This window comes from Physella acuta, unplaced genomic scaffold (genome assembly GCF_028476545.2).
Source record: "Physella acuta isolate Inbredline_101_S28 unplaced genomic scaffold, ASM2847654v3 ptg000820l, whole genome shotgun sequence".
In the NCBI taxonomy this organism is placed as follows: Eukaryota; Metazoa; Mollusca; class Gastropoda; family Physidae; genus Physella; species Physella acuta.
In genome coordinates, this window is record NW_026732338.1 from 28,969 (window position 1) to 48,605 (window position 19,637).

General features: G+C 35.5%; 1 protein-coding gene across 1 annotated transcript in view; it reads left to right on the forward strand.

The window, feature by feature from the left end:
* LOC131951651 (uncharacterized) overlaps positions 1-19,637 on the forward strand; it is a gene marked incomplete at its 5' end in the record, with an annotated part of 48,082 nt that overhangs the window by 25,621 nt on the left and 2,824 nt on the right. The window contains 31 exon segments of the mRNA XM_059313995.1: positions 541-777; positions 1,336-1,479; positions 1,864-2,067; positions 2,463-2,708; positions 3,112-3,340; positions 3,604-3,776; positions 4,287-4,448; positions 5,635-5,772; positions 6,028-6,153; positions 7,082-7,204; positions 7,420-7,542; positions 8,217-8,462; positions 8,942-9,073; positions 9,324-9,449; positions 9,753-9,884; positions 10,293-10,424; positions 10,667-10,777; positions 11,795-11,935; positions 12,225-12,350; positions 12,686-12,808; positions 14,310-14,429; positions 14,615-14,737; positions 15,001-15,080; positions 15,585-15,762; positions 16,152-16,342; positions 16,502-16,577; positions 16,879-17,004; positions 17,434-17,559; positions 18,318-18,430; positions 18,726-18,787; positions 19,084-19,244. Coding sequence (XP_059169978.1) covers positions 541-777; positions 1,336-1,479; positions 1,864-2,067; positions 2,463-2,708; positions 3,112-3,340; positions 3,604-3,776; positions 4,287-4,448; positions 5,635-5,772; positions 6,028-6,153; positions 7,082-7,204; positions 7,420-7,542; positions 8,217-8,462; positions 8,942-9,073; positions 9,324-9,449; positions 9,753-9,884; positions 10,293-10,424; positions 10,667-10,777; positions 11,795-11,935; positions 12,225-12,350; positions 12,686-12,808; positions 14,310-14,429; positions 14,615-14,737; positions 15,001-15,080; positions 15,585-15,762; positions 16,152-16,342; positions 16,502-16,577; positions 16,879-17,004; positions 17,434-17,559; positions 18,318-18,430; positions 18,726-18,787; positions 19,084-19,244 — 4,530 coding nt within the window.

A 19,637-nucleotide genomic window follows, 5' to 3' on the forward strand; every position in this document is an offset into this window, starting at 1 on the left:
CTGAGGTCATCTCAGGTGAGCTGAGGTCATCTCAGGTGAGCTGAGGTAATCTCAGGTGAGCTGAGGTCACCTCAGGTGAGCTGAGGTCATCTCAGGTGAGCTGAGGTCATCTCAGGTGAGCTGAAGTAATCTCTGATGATTCAAGTTCATAAGTTTTGTTAACATTTTCACTATGCACTTCACTACAATTTAACACTAACCAATGTCATTTTCTTGAATATGTGATTCAATATGTGTTATTCCCCTTGCAATCAGCTAGTTGTGTATCTTGCCCAGATGCTCCTAACTTTTCCTATGCATTTCTTTGTGTAACTAATGCTGTCGTAGATGTTTGTCAACCTTAATCAACAAGGAATTGTAAACACATTTAGTGATTTATGGCTTATCATAGCAGATTTTACATATTGAACACAACAATTGTATAAATAAATTTACCTTGTTGTTTAAGCTTTGTCTTAGCTTTGTGTTACTAATAATATTTGCAAGATACCTTTAAACAAATATTGAATTTGACAGTTTAAAACTTCTGTTTTGATTCAGGTATTGCACTAGGTGACCCACACATCCTGAGCTTAGATGGCAATGAATACACGTTCAATGGTCTGGGTGAATATGTGCTACTCTGGGCTGAAGACATACCTTTCATGTTCCAATGTCGCACAGAGCAGATCAGCAATGCTGAAGGGAAGAAGACAAACGCAACTGGGTTTGTTGCCTTTGCTGCTGTGGAGGGAGACAACTCTAAGCTACAAGTAGAACTTGATCTTGTTGGAACAGGTGGGTGGGTGTGGATGATTCATGATAGATTAGATAAACAAAATAAGAGCATGTTTAATGGTAGAATGAATATAAATACTAAATTAAAGATAGATAAGTCACAATTCAAATATACAAAGAAAATCTAGACCGAATTGACCCAAACAAAATTGTTTTATACTGAGACATGGAGAATAACACAAACTAAAAACAACAAACTTTAGACTGTTTACAAATGTATGCTTGCACTATAAAAATGATCATCAAGTGATCAGAGAAAATTACCAACAATGGGGGAAAATGGGCACAACCTTACTGGCAAAGAAATACAAAAATACAAATCAGGATGGTTTGGAAAAAGTTTGTGTGAAAAAACAAACAACAGACTGGCATCATATTGAAAGAGGAAAGTGGGTGGGTCAGAAAAAAACAGAAAAACAAATCAGTCTTTAATTAAGAACCTTCAGCCGTACTTTGGTGGAGAACAGTATAGTGGTGTGGTTATATCCCTATGTTCCACAGGAATGATGATGAAATTAATTAATCTGAATTAATTCTTTGATTTTTCTTTCTGCTCAGGCATGGTAATTGTAGCAAATGGTCATGATGTGACAGTTGAGTTCTACAAAGTCAGCGACTACCAGGAAACTTTTGATAACAACATCACCATCACAAGGGAGGATAAGGAGAACAGAACACAAATGGTGGCAACATTTCCTTCTGGTCAGTCAGTAAATAGTTGTTTGAATATTTTTTTTCTAAGATAATTTTATAAAGTAATGTAAGGTTCCCTTTTAAACCTGACGGTCTATAGGGCTAGTGAAGCAGAGTTCACTTGTTTCTGTGACCTCTGTATATGAAGAGATAGTGTGGTCAGCACTATGCCCAGCTGCCTTTACTTTTCCTAATGTGAATTAGGTACCCATCAGAGTTGGGTGGACTCAGAGATGGTCTGCTGACTTGAGTCCGGATTCAAACTTGAGACTTACAGGTTAGCAGTCCAGCTCTCTACTGCTAGACCACACCGTTGCCCTAAAATAGTTTTGTTACCTTTATTTAATTAAAACCCTGATTCATGCCCTAATTTCAAAATATCCTTTGTGTCAGGTATCTCATTGAAAGTCCATGTTGGCATGAAAATTCTAGAATTTTCTATTGATGTGTCAACTGACTTGAAAGGAAAATTTAAAGGCCTGATGGGGAATTTCAATGGGAACAAAAGTGACGACTTCATTCTTCCTGATGGCACTGTGCTGACTGCTAATGACACAAACACAGAGAGAAAAATCTTTGAAAATTTTGGCAGAGAATGTAAGTACAACGTTAAACATCAGGAGTGCCTTAATTACTGGTCAATAATAAACAAATAAAGTTCACTGTTACAGTGTGAGATACAGGTGTGGTGATCAAGGTGAATGTCCACCAGTCTAGCTATATTGGAATGGACCCTGCAAATAATCTAACACAACTTTTTATAGCCCAAATATGTCACTTGCCACTGGTTTTCATGTTACTGACCTATTTGTGTACAAATCATTCTCAGTAATAAATATAAACAAAGGGGAAGCTACTATAACATTACAAATAACCTCTACCCTACTAAACTATTAACACAACCGTAACATACAACTGAACATGTTTGACATTTAAATTTAATAAATTATTGCTCTACAAACCAGATTTGTAAGAATATTCTATCATTGTAGGGGAGGTAACCTCCAGCAATACCATATTTAACTACCCTGATGGGAAGAGCTGCCTTGACTATCAACATCCTGAATTTGAACCAACTTTCCGAGAAGAAGTCAACCCAGTGCTTCTTGCAGAGGCAAAATCTAAATGTGGTGACAATGATGCCTGTATATTTGATTACATAATAACAAAGGATGAAAAGTTTGCATTGACCACCAAGTCTACAAGTGTTGACGCCTTTAGCCTGAAGTCTAACCAAGGTAATTACATCTCATAAATCACTGCTAATTTATTGCTAATTAATTACATTTAATTGTACAGAGGTAACTTATACATCTTCTATTAAAACATGTGATTTAATAAAATTGATCTGTGAAACAAATTTTTTTTATAAAATTGTTTAGTTTCTACTTGCATTAATTAATAAACTTGTAGGACTTTTTTGTTCTTTTCATCAAATTGAGTCTGCATTCAAACATACGATTGTGTCACAATCTGTTTCATAATTGATAATTTTGTTTTAGAGATTAATAGGCTTATGGAATAAAGAATATCATAACATAAGATTATGTTACAATCGGCTTCATAATTGATAATTTTGTTTTAGAGATGTATAGGCCTACAGATTAAAGAATATCATTATCCTTTAACTTCCCACTCTAGATAACAGCCTTCCATCCCTAAAGATTCTACCCAACCAGCTAAATAGACACAATCAATGGGAGGTAACTCATGGTGTCAAATCAACCTTCAGGTTCCAGGCTAATGACACTGATGTAACTGACACTGTGACCTACAGGCTAGTCGCCAACACAAGCAGTGATCTCACCATAGATGGAGCCACTGGTGTTCTGACATACACCCCAGATTCTCACACCCCTGTCACCATTGGGTAGTTTCTTCTTTACATTATAAGCATTGATTTTAAACTGCTAACAGCTGGTACTGATAGTTTTTGATACCCCATTAACTAATTTAATAAAAAAACTAAAAGCTCTCTAAATCACCTTCTTTCGTATTCTTCTAAATCACCATTAAGCAGTATATTTAACTTTGTTTAGATTCACTATTAGAATTAAGGTTATTTTTTACTTCCATTTTTTTTATTTTCTCAATAATATCAAAGAAAAGTTAAATAATGTTTTTTTCTTGCAGTGTACAAGCAGTGGACTCCAAAGGGGGACAATCCTTTATTGTGTACCTGGATGTGGTTGTCTGTCCTGCGTGTGGTGGAGTGGGAGAATGTGACAGGAACAAGACAAGGGAGGGGGAGAAAAATGGGGGAAGATTTCTCCTGAATGTTTGCAACTGCTGGCCCGCATACACCGGTGGGTTCAACTTTGATGGTGTCGTCTATTTTACAGAAAATTCTACTGATAGGGTCAAGTACCCATTCAAACCTTGCAGTCCACGAGGCAGGTGAAGTAGAGTTCACCTGTTTTAGTGAGCTTGGTGTATGAAGGGATTGTATGGTCAACACTATGCCCTTTGTTTACCATCAGAGCTGGATGGACTCAGGGATGTCCTATGGACTCAAGCCCAGGGTCCAATCTTAATACTTCAGTAAATAACCTGTATGGGTGCTATATATAGCATTCTACAGATCAATCTGTCAAATTTTGTACATGCCATTAATTTAAGATACAAGAAAAACATTTGTAAGGCATTTGAAAGCTATCATTTTAAAAAAAAAATTCTGTTTAATTATTGCAATGATGCTCTTAAATAATACTTATTCATAATCTATTTGCATTGAACTTGTGTAATATATATTTTTTACAAGTGATTTTCCTCTATATAACTGTTTGCACTTGACTTAAAATTTCCCGAAATAAAAGGTGAAGACTGTGAGGTGGAGTTTGATGCTTGTAAGGATCAGCCCTGTCTGGGGGATCAAAAGTGCACAGACAGGACAGCAGCAGAGCAAGGAAACAGCCCTGTTGGATATTCCTGCGGTCCTTGTCCTGATGGGTTTGAGGAACGTGACAGTACTTGTGTAGGTGGGTATCTGACTCCTAACTGTATGGGTGGGTATCTGCAGCCTAACTGTATGGGTGGGTATCTGTGTTCTAAATGTGTGTGTTAGTATCTGCCTCCTAACTTTGTGAGTGGGTATCTGTGTTCTAAATGTGTGTGTTAGTATCTACCTCCTAACTGTATGGGTGGGTATCTGTGTGCTAAATGTGTGTGTTAGTATCTGCCTTCTAACTGTATGGGTGGGTGTCTGTGTTCTAAATGTGTGTGTTAGTATCTGCCTCCTAACTGTATGGGTGGGTATCTGTGTTCTAAATGTGTGTGTTAGTATCTACCTCCTAACTGTATGGGTGGGTATCTGTGTGCTAAATGTGTGTGTTAGTATCTGCCTTCTAACTGTATGGGTGGGTGTCTGTGTTCTAAATGTGTGTGTTAGTATCTACCTCCTAACTGTATGGGTGGGTATCTGTGTGCTAAATGTGTGTGTTAGTATCTGCCTTCTAACTGTATGCTTGGGTATCTGTGTTCTAAATGTATGTGTTAGTATCTACCTCCTAACTCTATGGGTTGCTATCTACCTCCTAACTGCACATATTGTACAGTCTGATAAGTTCACTTTAATGTTTATTAAAGATAGATAGCTTAAGAAAAAATGAATCAACTGTCAATGTTACTTATGGCAGGTTTAACTCTAAGATAAAAATTAATGTATTGTCAATAAGACATACTCTTATGTTTATGGAATGTTATAGATAAATGACATAATCTTATGGTTATGTTGCGTTTTAGATAAAAATGACAGTATGACATAATTTTATGGTTATGTTGTGTTTTAGATAAAAATGTCAATATGACATAATCTTACGGTTATGTTGTGTTTTAGATAAAAATGTCAATATGACATAATCTTAAGGTTATGTTTTGCTTCAGATAAAAATGTCAATATGACATAATCTTATGGTTATGTTGTTTTTTAGATAAAAATGTCAATATGACATAATCTCATGGTTATGTTGTGTTTTAGATAAAAATGTCAATATGAAATAATTTTATGGTTATGTTTTGCTTTAGATAAAAATGTCAATATGAAATAATCTTATGGTTATGTTGTGTTTTAGATAAAAATGTCAATATGACATAATCTTATGGTTATGTTGTGTTTTAGATAAAAATGTCAATATGACACAATCTTACGGTTATGTTGTGTTTTAGATAAAAATGAATGTATTGTCAATGGGACCAGTGGAGTCTGTCCAGAAAATTCAGAGTGTGAGAACACAGTTGGCTCCTACAGATGTGAGTGTAAGCCAGGATATAGGCCAGATACAGCCAACAGCTCACTATGTAAAGGTGGGTTCTTTTTGTTTGTATTGTACATTCAGTTTGTAATTTTTTTGTGTTATTCACAATTCCCAATATATTAAGTGCATTCTTTATTTTAAATATTTCAGAACATTTTTTTTTTCTGTTTTCTGTCAAAATGTTGATATATGTTCACATTATTTGTGTCAAGATTTTAATGAGTGGTCACATTATTTTATGTCCAAATATTGATGTATGTCTACATGTATGTCTTGATGTATGTCCATATTACTTTATGCCCAGATATTGATGAGTGTTCAGAGAGGACCCACACATGTCAGCAGTTATGTGAAAATACAGATGGCAATTTTAACTGTACCTGCTATAAGGGCAACACATTAAACCAAGACAAAAGAACTTGCACTCAGGGTACTGTTTGTTGTCTCTTAGTTTAAACTAGCCGTTGGTACCCATTACACATGAATTATCGGTCTATATATTTTTAATGGTATACATTTTTTAGAAGAATATTTTATAAAATAGTTATCGATCAAAACGCAATGTGCTTTACTACAGGTTTAACGATATTAGTGACAAAGCAAAGAGATAAATAAATAGCTAAAAGTCTGACACATTTAAAATAACATAGGCTACTAATACCTATTAGAAAAAATAAAATTACATAATTAGTCAACACAACACCATATTAAATACACACCTCGATTAAAAGACTTAAATGATTCCGTTAAAAACCCAGCTTTTCAATGGTATTTATGTTGTTTTTTAAAGTAATTTGTATTAGTTTTGGCAGAGGAAATTGTTTAAATTTCATAAATTACGTCTCGATTAGTAAATCTATAAATCTAGATCTAAATCAAATTTTAATGAAATAGTTCATTTCTTCGTATTCTAAAATTGGAAGATGATGCCATTGGTTTTGTGTACTTTCCGTACTTCAAACATATGACATGTGACATCATCGATTTTGGCATTCTTGTCCCAACTATAAACACTTTTCCGGTTGCATAATTAAAACTGTTTTTCTACATTCGAATATGCCTTTATTTTTTATTTTTCTTCTTTAAATATAATTTTGTTTATTCATTTAAAACATCTACCATATTATTTTCAACAAAAGTCTGTATCAAATTCTCCTAATATCGCTCAAGATTCTGACGTGATATCCTGCGAAAATAATTTGCGGACAGAGAGAGAGAGAGAAGTGCGCACATGGGCTTTTATATATTAGGATAACATTTATAGACCTACAGTATAAACTATACTATTTATTTATTTAGAAGGTAACCCTTCTAATTTTACCTAAATGGCTAAGAGAAGATTGATCTTTGTGTTGTAGATCCTAGCAGTACAGAACTGTGTAAATCAAAAAGCTGCTCACAAGTATGTACTGTAACAGATGGGGTTGCTAGCTGTAGCTGCTATAAGGGCTACACTCTTCTTACAGACAAGGATTGTGTTGGTAAGATTGTTTTAAATGCTACTTTGGTATTTACATGTTTTATCTCATTTTTTTAAAATACAACTTTTAAATTCATTCATTGCAAACTGATAGATTTTTATTAATATACAAGAAAGACTACTAAACCTTAATAATATGTGTTAAAAAGAAATTATTATTTAGCTAATATTATTTGTTCTGTAAAATGTTTTGGAATTTTATTTTTTAAATTTCAGACTTGAATGAATGTACAACTGGCAACAAACCATGCAGTCAGTCATGTGACAACACAGATGGTGGCTACAAGTGTTCTTGTTACCCTGGCTACAAGCTGGAAAATGATGGAACCACATGCACACGTAACTGATTGTTGTGATACTGCACTACACAACTACAGTGGCAACATGACACTAACATCTCTTTTCATAAATTCATCATCCTGCTTACTTGTTTTAATTGACTAAACAAAAGCTCATCAACAATCAAGCAAAGTAATTCAGTCAGTTTAAGTTTTCAGTTAATCAAAAGTGCAAAGTATGTACTTACTGTGACATAAATTCTAGAAAGTTAATGTATGTACTGATTAAAATCTATCTATATACGTACAAGGATTGTAGCATATGATAATGTTTTATGTACAGTTTATATTTAAAATAGAATTGAACCAACTGCACCCAATTCTGTGTTTGACTTACTCCATATAAAACATTATTTTTACTGCAGCTTGTGTCCAGCCTTACTATGGAACCAACTGTACCCAACTGTGTTTGACTTACTCCATATAAAACATTATTTACAGCCTGTGTCCAGCCTTACTATGGAACCAACTGCACCAAATTCTGTGTTTGACTTACTCCATATAAAACATTATTTACAGCCTGTGTCCAGCCTTACTATGGAACCAACTGCAGCCAACTCTGTGTTTGACTTACTCCATATAAAACATTATTTACAGCCTGTGTCCAGCCTTACTATGGAACCAACTACACCCAATTCTGTGTTTGACTTACTCCATATAAAACATTATTTACAGCCTGTGTCCAGCCTTACTATGGAACCAACTGTACCCAACTCTGTGTTTGCAATGGTCATGGATCATGTGACCCTATCCGAGGCTGTGACTGCTCTACAGGGTGGACAGGGTTTAACTGTAACCTAGATGTCAACGAGTGTTCCAACACTTCTGTGTGTCCCATTGGCCAGATCTGTGTCAACACACTTGGCTCTTTCCACTGTGATTGTCCACCAGGATATTTCAGGGATGGCAGATTGTGTAAAGGTTTGGATTTTAATGGAACTTGTTATAAAATCTGAGAAAATAAAGTTTGGGATGATACTGTATTATATTATACTGTATTATATTACACTGTATTATATATACTGTATTATTTACATTAACAATGTCTTACAATGGAATTGTCAAAAAATCAGTGAATTTGGCTGTAGATTATGTAATTAGAAATGTGTAGAGAGCTAGACTGGGTTAGGGATACAGCTAGGACAGTACTTAGGGATAGTGTTAATACTGGTATCATATTACATAATCCATTTTAGCAAAAGTAATTTTAGTTAATGCTGTTGTTCACTGTTAATAACTAGGAGCCTCTTTTTAGAGCCCATAGTAGTGTTACTATCAAATATCACCAATAAAAAATGCTTGAAGTAAAATATGACTAGAATTGTATTTAGATAATTTAGAGATAATTCTGTTAGTTAATTGTGTGAAAGTGTGCAATGTTAATGTATGCCATCTAACAGACCTTGATGAATGCCAGAATGTTCTAGACAACAACTGTGACTTGGCAGTAGAGGACTGTGTCAACAACAATGGCAGCTATACATGCACATGCCAGAAAGGCTATGCTAGAAATGCCAAAAATATTTGTGTCGGTGAGTCAACTCAAGCAGTTTTAATATTTTAAGTAGAATAGCTTTGAAACTTATGTACACTTGACTATACTCATTTTAAATCTCGTTTAAAAAAAACAGTACATTTTTACCTACTTTGATAATAAATACTAGTTAAAAAAAACATTTTAAATATTTATACTTGCAGCAATTTCTGTAGTACTTGTATGTCACCAATTATTCCCATGCATAAATTTCAATAGCCTGCCATTGTAAAATTTCCTCCATCCAGATATTGATGAGTGTGTCACTAAAGCTCACAACTGTGAACAGATTTGTGAAAATACACAAGGAAAATACAACTGCAAGTGTTTCTATGGATACAGACTTGACATAGACAGAGCCAACTGCGTTAAAGGTTTGTCAAATTTACAATCATCAAATTATAAATTCAGTATACAATTATCTTATTTATGCATTGCTTTAGTCAACATAATAGCTACAATAATTTAGTTGAGTATATAAGAATTTTTAAGCTAGACTAAAAAACATTTGTGAAATTTTGTAATGATGCTTTAGGTAATGTGTGTTGATAAATACTTTGTAATGTTGATATTTAAACTTTGTGATCTGTGTTTATAAATACTTTGCAATGTTGATATTGAAACAATTGTTATGTGCGTTGATCAATACTTGTTAATGTTGAAACTTTGTGCTGTAGCATCAGATGATGTGTGCGCTGATGTGACTAGTCTGAAGTGCCAACAGATTTGTACAGTCGACCTGTCTACAAACACACCTCACTGTTTGTGTAACACTGGCTTCTTCCTGCAGGGGACAGAAAACTGTACAGGTAAAATATCTTTTACTACAGGTAAAACTTGTGGCTAGCAAATCTTTTACCACAGGTAAAACTTGTGGCCAACAATTTTTTTACTATAGGTAAAAATTCTAACATTGTTTACCACAAAGTTAAAAATTTAAGGCTAATAAGTAACAATAAACTTCTGATTGTAATATATTTGATAACAATTTCAATAACTTCTGTGTTTTTTACAGTTTTAGAAAAAGCATGTCCAATACTTCACATTGGTTCTGACTATAATGTTAAATTTAACAAGTTAATCTGGAGGAAAAAATATTATGTTTCCTTTAGTTTTAATTATTTAAAATTCTTTAATTGTAAATGTTATCTTGTTTTAATCTGTGATTCTCTTTAAGCTATGATTTTTTAAATATTTGAAACTTTTTTTTTTTTTAGACCTGAATGAATGTGAATTTGACCATTTGAATCTGTGTGCACACAAGGAGAGATGCAGTAATACAGCTGGTGGCTACTCTTGTTCTTGCCCGTCTGGCTTTATGTTAGATAATGATGGACGATCATGTGTGGGTAAGTGGTCAGTCATCACAAGGTTTGAGAAAATTATGACTTTTAAAAAATTAATTACGGCTTAATATGAAGTTTTTTACCAAATGTTGTTTTAGATTAAGTTTATGACTCTAGTTTATGACTATAGCAGAATTTATTCTCCCAAGTTTACAAAAAAATTGCTTTATGGCTAAAGCTAAACTTTTTACCGTATGTTGTTTAAAAAACAAAATAGTTTGTCTAAAGCTGGACTTATCCCCCAGGATGTGGCCCAGGCAAATGGGGAACAAACTGTGTCACTGACTGTTCTTGTAGTGCTGGCGCTGACAGATGTGACCCACAGAAGGGCTGCATTTGTAAACCTGGATTCTCTGGTTAGTGCCCTTATTGTTTCAGATCTGTATTCATTTACTGAAAACATGAAATACCTTATCTTTTTCTAATTGTTCCTTATTTTTACTCTACTTGGGAGGCCCCCCCCCCCCCCCCCCCCACACACACTCCAAAACATGTCTACCGTCCCATTCAACAAAATATAATTATATACTTTTTCCAGTGTCCGACCCCTCCCAGAAAATTCTACCCCCGCCCCCAAAAATTTCAAGTACCCCCACCCCTCTCCGGGGAGGAAAAAGTCTGAAAGAAACACTGGTTGCATTTGTAGATCATACAAAACTGAAGGAAGAATCTGGGCGGGGCTTCGCCCCTACCGGAAGAGATGCTTGAAAAAAAAAACTGCACGCTAAACACTTTTTGGATTAGAAAAAGTTCCCCCCTCCGAGGAGCAAAAAGTCTGAAAGAAACACTGGTGTCGCGCTTAGCCACTACCCGAAGAATTGCATTAAAGAAATTGCAAGAAAACCACTTTTTAGAGTAGGCACATTAATTAGGCGGTAATTTTATTATAGAGTATCGATGAAGAAATTTCTTTTGAGTTGGGGGGAGTGGGGGGGGGGGGGGGGGGGAGGCTCAGACGTTCTTACACGGGGGTGGGGCTTCGCCCCTACCCGAAGAATTGTATGAAAGAAACTCTTCACGCAAACCATTTAGATTAGACAAAATTGCCTTTTTATTCAATGTTTACTCATATTACAGTGTGCACTCTCCGGCTTGAGATTATTTTTTACTCTATGCTAAATAGGACGTCATATTTCGTTTTCGTTTCACTGTGAAAGTTTTTTTTTTGCTTATGTTTTCTCTAGAGCGTTCTTGTCAGATAGATACATAGATAGATAGATAGATAGATACACAGACAGCGAAACTATTATATAGAATGAAATACCTTGTCAACTTATTCTAGTTGTTCCTATATTTTTTGTTATTAATTTATGGCTAATATTTTGAATGAAGTACTGTGACACCCAGCTAATGGAAATGAAACTTGTACCCAGGTGTACACTGTGATGAAGATCTGGATGAGTGTGGTACAGGTCTTCTCATCTGCTCATCTGATGAAATTTGTGTCAACACCAGGGGCAGTGCTTTCTGTGATTGCCTGGATGGGTACTCAAAAATATCTGGAACATGTACTGGTCAGTTCAACTTTTTCTAATGCAATGTATCTAGCCTTAGCTTTTTTCATTTTAAATATGTCCTTTTTCCGCAGGTTTTTTGCCTATCAAAATTGTGAGAATTATTAATATCAGTATCAGATATATGACAACAACATTTTACGGAAATATCAACATTAACAATGATACACCATTTTAAGTTAAATAATAAGATCAAGAATATGACTTAATTAAATGAAATATCAACATCAGATGTAAGTAGACACAAACATTATAAGTGAAACCACCACTTGGTTTGCTGTACTTGCAGACATCAATGAGTGTGCTAGCCGTTTCAGCAATGACTGTGAACAAGTGTGTGAGAACAAAAATGGTGGCTTCACTTGCTCCTGTCACACTGGCTACAGGTACAACACTACAGCTAAAACTTGTCATGGTAAGTTTGGCTTCAAGGGAAGTAACCACAGTATTGTATTAGTAACAACTTTAATTAAATGTTAAGTTTGGCTACAAGGGAAGTAACCATAGTACTGTGTTAAGAACAACTTTAATTAAATGTTAAGTTTGGCTTCAAGGGAAGTACTGAATTAGGAACACATTTTTTTTTCAAAATTGTCTTTTTTTATATAGTTTTGAGACTTTTTTTTCTTTACACAGATTTTTTAAAAAGTTTATAAAATGCTTTAAAACTGTGTTATTTTGTAGTGGCATTTAAACTAATATTTAAAAAAAAAAAGCTTTTTAAATTGTATGTTTTTATTTCCCATGTAGACATTGATGAATGTCAACTAAAGACTGCTAAATGTGAGCAGAAGTGTGAGAACACAAATGGTGGCTACCACTGTGCTTGTCTGGATGGCTTGAAGCTTGATGTGGATGGGGCATCTTGTTTAGGTTGGTAGCGTTGTTGGTAGGCATAATGTATAGGTTGGGGACATGGTTTGGTGGATGGATGGATGGGGCATCTTGTATAGGTTAGTAACATGGTTGGTAGTGGCATAATGTATAGGTTGGGGACATGGTTGGTAGGGGCATAATGTATAGGTTGGGGACATGGTTGGTAGTGGCATAATGTATAGGGGACATGGTTGGTAGTGGCATAATGTATAGGTTGGGGACATGGTTGGTAGGGGCATAATGTATAGGTTGGGGACATGGTTGGTAGTGGCATAATGTATAGGTTGGGGACATGGTTTGGTGGATGGATGGATGGGGCATCTTGTATAGGTTAGTAACATGGTTGGTAGTGGCATAATGTATAGGTTGGGGACATGGTTGGTAGGGGCATAATGTATAGGTTGGGGACATGGTTGGTAGTGGCATAATGTATAGGTTGGGGACATGGTTGGTAGGGGCATAATGTATAGGTTGGGGATATGGTTGGTAGTGGCATAATGTATAGGTTGGGGACATGGTTGGTAGTGGCATAATGTATAGGTTGGGGATATGGTTGGTAGTGGCATAATGTATAGGTTGGGGACATGGTTGGTAGTGGCATAATGTATAGGTTGGGGACATGGTTGGTAGTGGCATAATGTATAGGTTGGGGACATGGTTGGTAGTGGCATAATGTATAGGTTGGGGATATGGTTGGTAGGGGCATAATGTATAGGTTGGGGACATGGTTGGTAGTGGCATAATGTATAGGTTGGGGATATGGTTGGTAGGGGCATAATGTATAGGTTGGGGACATGGTTGGTAGTGGCATAATGTATAGGTTGGGGATATGGTTGGTAGGGGCATAATGTATAGGTTGGGGACATGGTTGGTAGTGGCATAATGTATAGGTTGGGGATATGGTTGGTAGTGGCATAATGTATAGGTTGGGGACATGGTTGGTAGGGGCATAATGTATAGGTTAGGGACATGGTTGGTAGTGGCATAATGTATAGGTTGGGGACATGGTTGGTAGTGGCATAATGTATAGGTTGGGGACATGGTTGGTAGGGGCATAATGTATAGGTTGGGGATATGGTTGGTAGTGGCATAATGTATAGGTTGGGGACATGGTTGGTAGTGGCATAATGTATAGGTTGGGGACATGGTTGGTAGTGGCATAATGTATAGGTTGGGGACATGGTTGGTAGGGGCATAATGTATAGGTTGGGGACATGGTTGGTAGTGGCATAATGTATAGGTTGGGGACATGGTTGGTAGTGGCATAATGTATAGGTTGGGGACATGGTTGGGGGATGGATGGATGGCTTGAAGCTTTTTTGTGGTTGGGGCATCTTGTATAGGTTGATGACAGGTGGGTGGATGGGGCATCTTGTATAGGTATATTAATGAGGTTGTTATACCTTTTAAAGGGCAGGTAGGATATTTATTGTGTATAAAGGGTAGTTTAAATTGAGATTTGTCATGTTGAAATGACCAAGCTTGACCTGTGTTTCAGTGGCCAGTGAGTGCTCCACACTGAACTGTTCCTACAAATGTGCTGTGGTTAATGGACAACAAACTTGTTTTTGCCAGAAGGGAAGGGAAGTCAACCCTGATAATAATCTACTTTGTGATGGTGAGTTGTCTCAATAAACTAAAAAAAAAGCTCATGCAAAACTTGAAACTTTATTATAAGACACCAGTTTCAGAGTTAGCTTGAAAAGACTGTGGATTTTTCAAAAAATCCTAGCTTTCTTGGATGTTTTCCTTTTAAATATGCTCTGCTCTTATAAAGTAAAGTTTACTTAAATGTACCTTTAGATGTGGATCTGTGTAAGAGCTCTCCTTGTTCACACTCCTGTGAAGAGACAGCTGATGGCTCCAGTTTTAGGTGCACGTGTCCTGTTGGTCTACAACTGGCTGCTGATGAAATCACTTGTCTTGGTAAAGACATTTCCTTTTTTCTAGAATTTAGCCAAGAATTTTAACAATATGTTCTATAAATTTTGTAAAAGTATAAAAATGAAAAAAAAATTACTTCTTTATCAAACTTTTCTGAATACTATTATAGCAACATCTATTTGTGGATAGTTTTGTGGCTTAAATATTCTAATTGAGGAAGTCCTAGCTAGAGAATGTTCTTCCCTGAACTATGTTTACGAGTGTCTTTTGGTTAGGATTGACTGTTATAAAAATATTAATTCCAGCTTGCCCAGACAACTTGTATGGTGTAAACTGTAGCAGCAAATGTTTGTGTAGTCCAACAACATCTATCTCATGTGACAAGGTAGACAATCACACACATTTATTTTAACTTTGGTATCTACTCCATTTTTATAGATATTAGTGGTATACAAAGATAAAAAGATTAGCTAAGAACTAAGAATTATTAATAATGCTGGAAGCTAATAAAAATGCATATATTTTCTTATTGTTAAAATCACAATTTTTATTTTATAGTAATGAACTACTATTATTATTTGTTTAAAAAATATGTGTGATCAGCAAATATAGCTTATGTTGCAATGATGCAGTGGCCCAATGACTACCAAATGTCACATGATTCCATTGCAATGACTAACAAATGTCACATGATTCCATCCCAATGACTAACAAATGTCACATAATTCCATCGCAATGACTAACAAATGTCACATGATTCCATCCCAATGACTAACAAATGTCACATGATTCCATCCCAATGACTAACAAATGTCACATGATTCCATTCCAATGACTAACAAATGTCACATTCCATTGCAATGACTAGCAAATGTCACATGATTCTAAGGTTAATGGCACCTGTACCTGTAAACCTGGCTGGACATCGGCCACTTGTAACACAGATGTTGATGAGTGTAGCGCAGGTGTCATCTGTCCAGATCATGCCAAATGTGTCAACACACCTGGCAGTTACCTGTGTCAGTGTCAGGCAGGATATCACAAGACAAGTGACAGTCAGTGCCAAGGTATCCAGCACTTTTATGTTGAATTATTCCACACTCCAGTTAATCTTATTTGACAAAATGATTTCAGTTTATCTAACTTTCTGTCTATAGAGGTCTCTGGAGAAAAGTTAATTACTGAATCTTTTTTAAAGCTGTTATTAAAAATGCATTTCAAATTATTAAAAGAAAACCAACATATTCCCAGTTTTATAAGTTAGATAGTAACAAAATAACTTCCTGAAACTAGGGATTCCTTCTGGAATCCTATTTACTCTAAATCTAAGCACATTTAATGTGTGAACTATTAACTAAAAATATTTCATAAACTTGAAATCTATAAGATTAAAAAATATTCACAAAATTGCACATAACTCACATTTTTACTGGTATCATACTTTTTATTCGACCAGCCTGTTCCTTAAACTTTTATGGAGAAGAGTGCAGGAAGCAGTGTGATTGTGACACATCACAGAGTGTGTGTGACAGTGTCACTGGCACATGTATGTGTAACCCAGGCTGGACTGGAGCAAAGTGTGACACAGATGTTGATGAGTGTAAAAACACAACTGCTGTTTGCCAAGACCCTGCTAGACTTCACTGGGTAAGGATATTGACTTGCTATTCGGCTTTCTAAAGAACAGTTTTTTTAGTTAAAAATACTGCTTGTAAAATATTATTTTTTGTTTATAAAAAAATAATCCTAAATTTTCTTTGCCATAAATTTCTGGTAATTCACCTTAACCCAAACTTGTTGCTGCAGGTGTGCATCAACTCACCTGGCTCATACAGGTGTGGCTGTGATGTTGGCTATGTGGATACAAGTGGCCAGTGTGTGGGTCAGTCATCCATTTTTAAAGTATTTTTAATTGCGTCATGCCAAATGTAAATAGTCAATAAATTGTTGAAAATATCCTTTGTTCACATTGTCTTCTAAATTAAAAATAATTTGATACATATTTTGTTAAATTGCCTTTCAAATAAATATATTTCTAAGCCTATTTTATTTAAATTACTCCCAAATAAAGTATATTTCTAAACATATTTATTATTCTTAACTAACTCCCACATGTGATTTAGCTGTCAACTTATTTTGTTAAAATCCACCCCCCCCCCACCCATCATTTTGTTCTCCCCCAGACCGGGATGAATGTGCGTCCAGTGAGACCAACCAGTGTGACAACAACTGCACCAACACAGCAGGCAGCTACACCTGCGCCTGTGGATCTGGATACAAACTGGCAGCTGATGGATACTCGTGTCAAGGTAAACCTGAACTACCCACTCAATTCTACACCTTGTTTCAGTGGAAGGTTTTTACTATGGATTTAGTGTATAGTTTAGCTTTGTGGCATCTGGTTGTGTAACTTGATAAGTGGACAGACCAGATATGATGTGGTTTAAAGAGCAGAAATTTACCTTCTTTTCCTACATATTAAGATGACTTTTAATGCCAAAATCATCTCAAAAATCAGGGATCATCTTCAAAGGTGGTTATCTTATATGGCTGGTATATCCCAAGGTGTAAATTTTAACTGGAAACAGTGGAAGTTGTCTGATACACTCAATCCCCTAATATTCCAGAATATACAGAAATTGAAAATTACAGGTTTATCTCCCTTTGTTCTAACCTATATTACTGTTAGATTAGTTTCCCTTGGACCATGAATGTAGCAGGCACATTTCAACTTTCAGACATAGATGAGTGTCTTCAAGGCTCAAGTGGCTGTCAACAGCTGTGTAACAATGAACCAGGTGCCTTTACCTGCTCTTGTAACCCAGGTTTTGAAGTGGATGAAACTGACATCAAAACATGTTACAGTAAGTTTTGAGTACTTTTGACCACCTTTATTGTTCAGATAATAAACCTTTTATTAAACCTCCCTCAACATGTGCTGTTGTACTTGTATCGTCATGTAATAAATCTTTTATCAAATCTCCCCCAACCTGTGCTGTATCATCATGTAATAAACCTGTTATCAAACCTCACACAACCTGTGCTGTATCATCATGTAATAAACCTCTTATCAAACCTCACACAACCTGTGCTGTATCATCATGTAATAAATCTCTTATCAAACCTCACACAACCTGTGCTGTATCATCATGTAATAAACCTCTTATCAAACCTCACACAACCTGTGCTGTATCATCATGTAATAAACCTCTTATCAAACCTCACACAACCTGTGCTGTATCATCATGTAATAAACCTGTTATCAAACCTCACACAACCTGTGCTGTATCATCATGTAATAAACCTCTTATCAAACCTCACACAACCTGTGCTGTATCATCATGTAATAAATCTCTTATCAAACCTCACACAACCTGTGCTGTATCATCATGTAATAAACCTGTTATCAAACCTCACACAACCTGTGCTGTATCATCATGTAATAAACCTCTTATCAAACCTCACACAACCTGTGCTGTATCATCATGTAATAAACCTGTTATCAAACCTCACCCAACCTGTGCTGTATCATCATGTAATAAACCTGTTATCAAACCTCCCCCAACCTGTGCTGTATCATCATGCAATAAACCTCTTATCAAACCTCTCCCAAATTTACCAGGCGCTGCTGGCTATGGATTTCAAGTCAAATTATTTATGGATGTCTCTGGGAAAAACTTGAGAGAAAAACTAGGAAGTGATTACCAGGAGTTACAGAGAAAGATTGGACAATCTGTAAGCTATTTAGATTATGCTCAACTTTAGAGGGATAGAAAAATCTGTAAGCTATTTAAATTATGCTAAACTTTAGAGGGATAGAAAAATCTGTAAGCTCAGTAGATTATTGTCAGCATTACCATCATGGCATTAAAAAGATATGTTATAGTACATGGTAATAACAAGACATAATGCAAGGTCACATATACATTTTCAACTGACCTATCTTTCAATATTCCCCAATTCATTCGTTGTGTTATAACCAAAATACAAGTAAAAATAGCATGTACCTACAGTAAAAAAACTGTTTCAGCTGAAGACTAAGATGATTGAAAAGGTGACTTATCTGAAGCAAGTCAAGATCAACAATATGAGGTTTGTTGCCTCCCTTTTATAAATACATTCTTGAAGGAGGTTAAAAGTAAACAAATTGAAATTTGTTTAAAAAATAAACAATACTCATTATAAAAAATTTTAAACCACGCTTTTAATTAAAAATTTGTTTTCTAGCATTTAGTTTAGGCTGAGCTATGTAAAAACGTCATTGAAGAAGTTACTAGTATGAATCATAAAAAAATGAAAAAAAAGATTAAAATAATGGCATTAAAAATATTTATTTCTCCACTAGGCATGGCAGTGTGATTGTATAAAAATATTTTATTCTCCTCAAGGCATGGCAGTGTGATTGTAGATTTATCAGTGATTATAGCCACCTCTGTGGATACACTGGCTGCAAGTAAACTGGTAGAAGCCATCTTGTACATAGCTGAGACAGGTTTGGTCGTGGATGGAGTTTTACAAAATGCTACAGTCACAGTGGGAAATATTACAGGTACAATTAACTTAATCACTTGTAATATCTCTTGGTGTAATCCATCCATTCAGTTTTAAAATACTGCACTATTTTTGCAAAAAATATTAGTTACAAGCTGTTAAGAATGAGTACCTAAGTTATTAAGTTGTGAGGAGAAAACACAACAATGAAGAAAACATAAGAAAGGACCCAAGCATTTAACTATCAATGGGACGCATGGCCTAGCAGTAGAGAACTAGACTGCTAACCCGCAATTCTCAAGTTTGAATCTGGGTTCAAATCAGTGGAATGTCCCTGAGTCCATCCAGCTCTTATGGGTACCTAACTTACATTAGGAAAACAAAGGTGGCTGGGCATAGTGCTGACCACATTATCCCTTCATATACTGAGGTCTCTGAAGCAGATGAACTC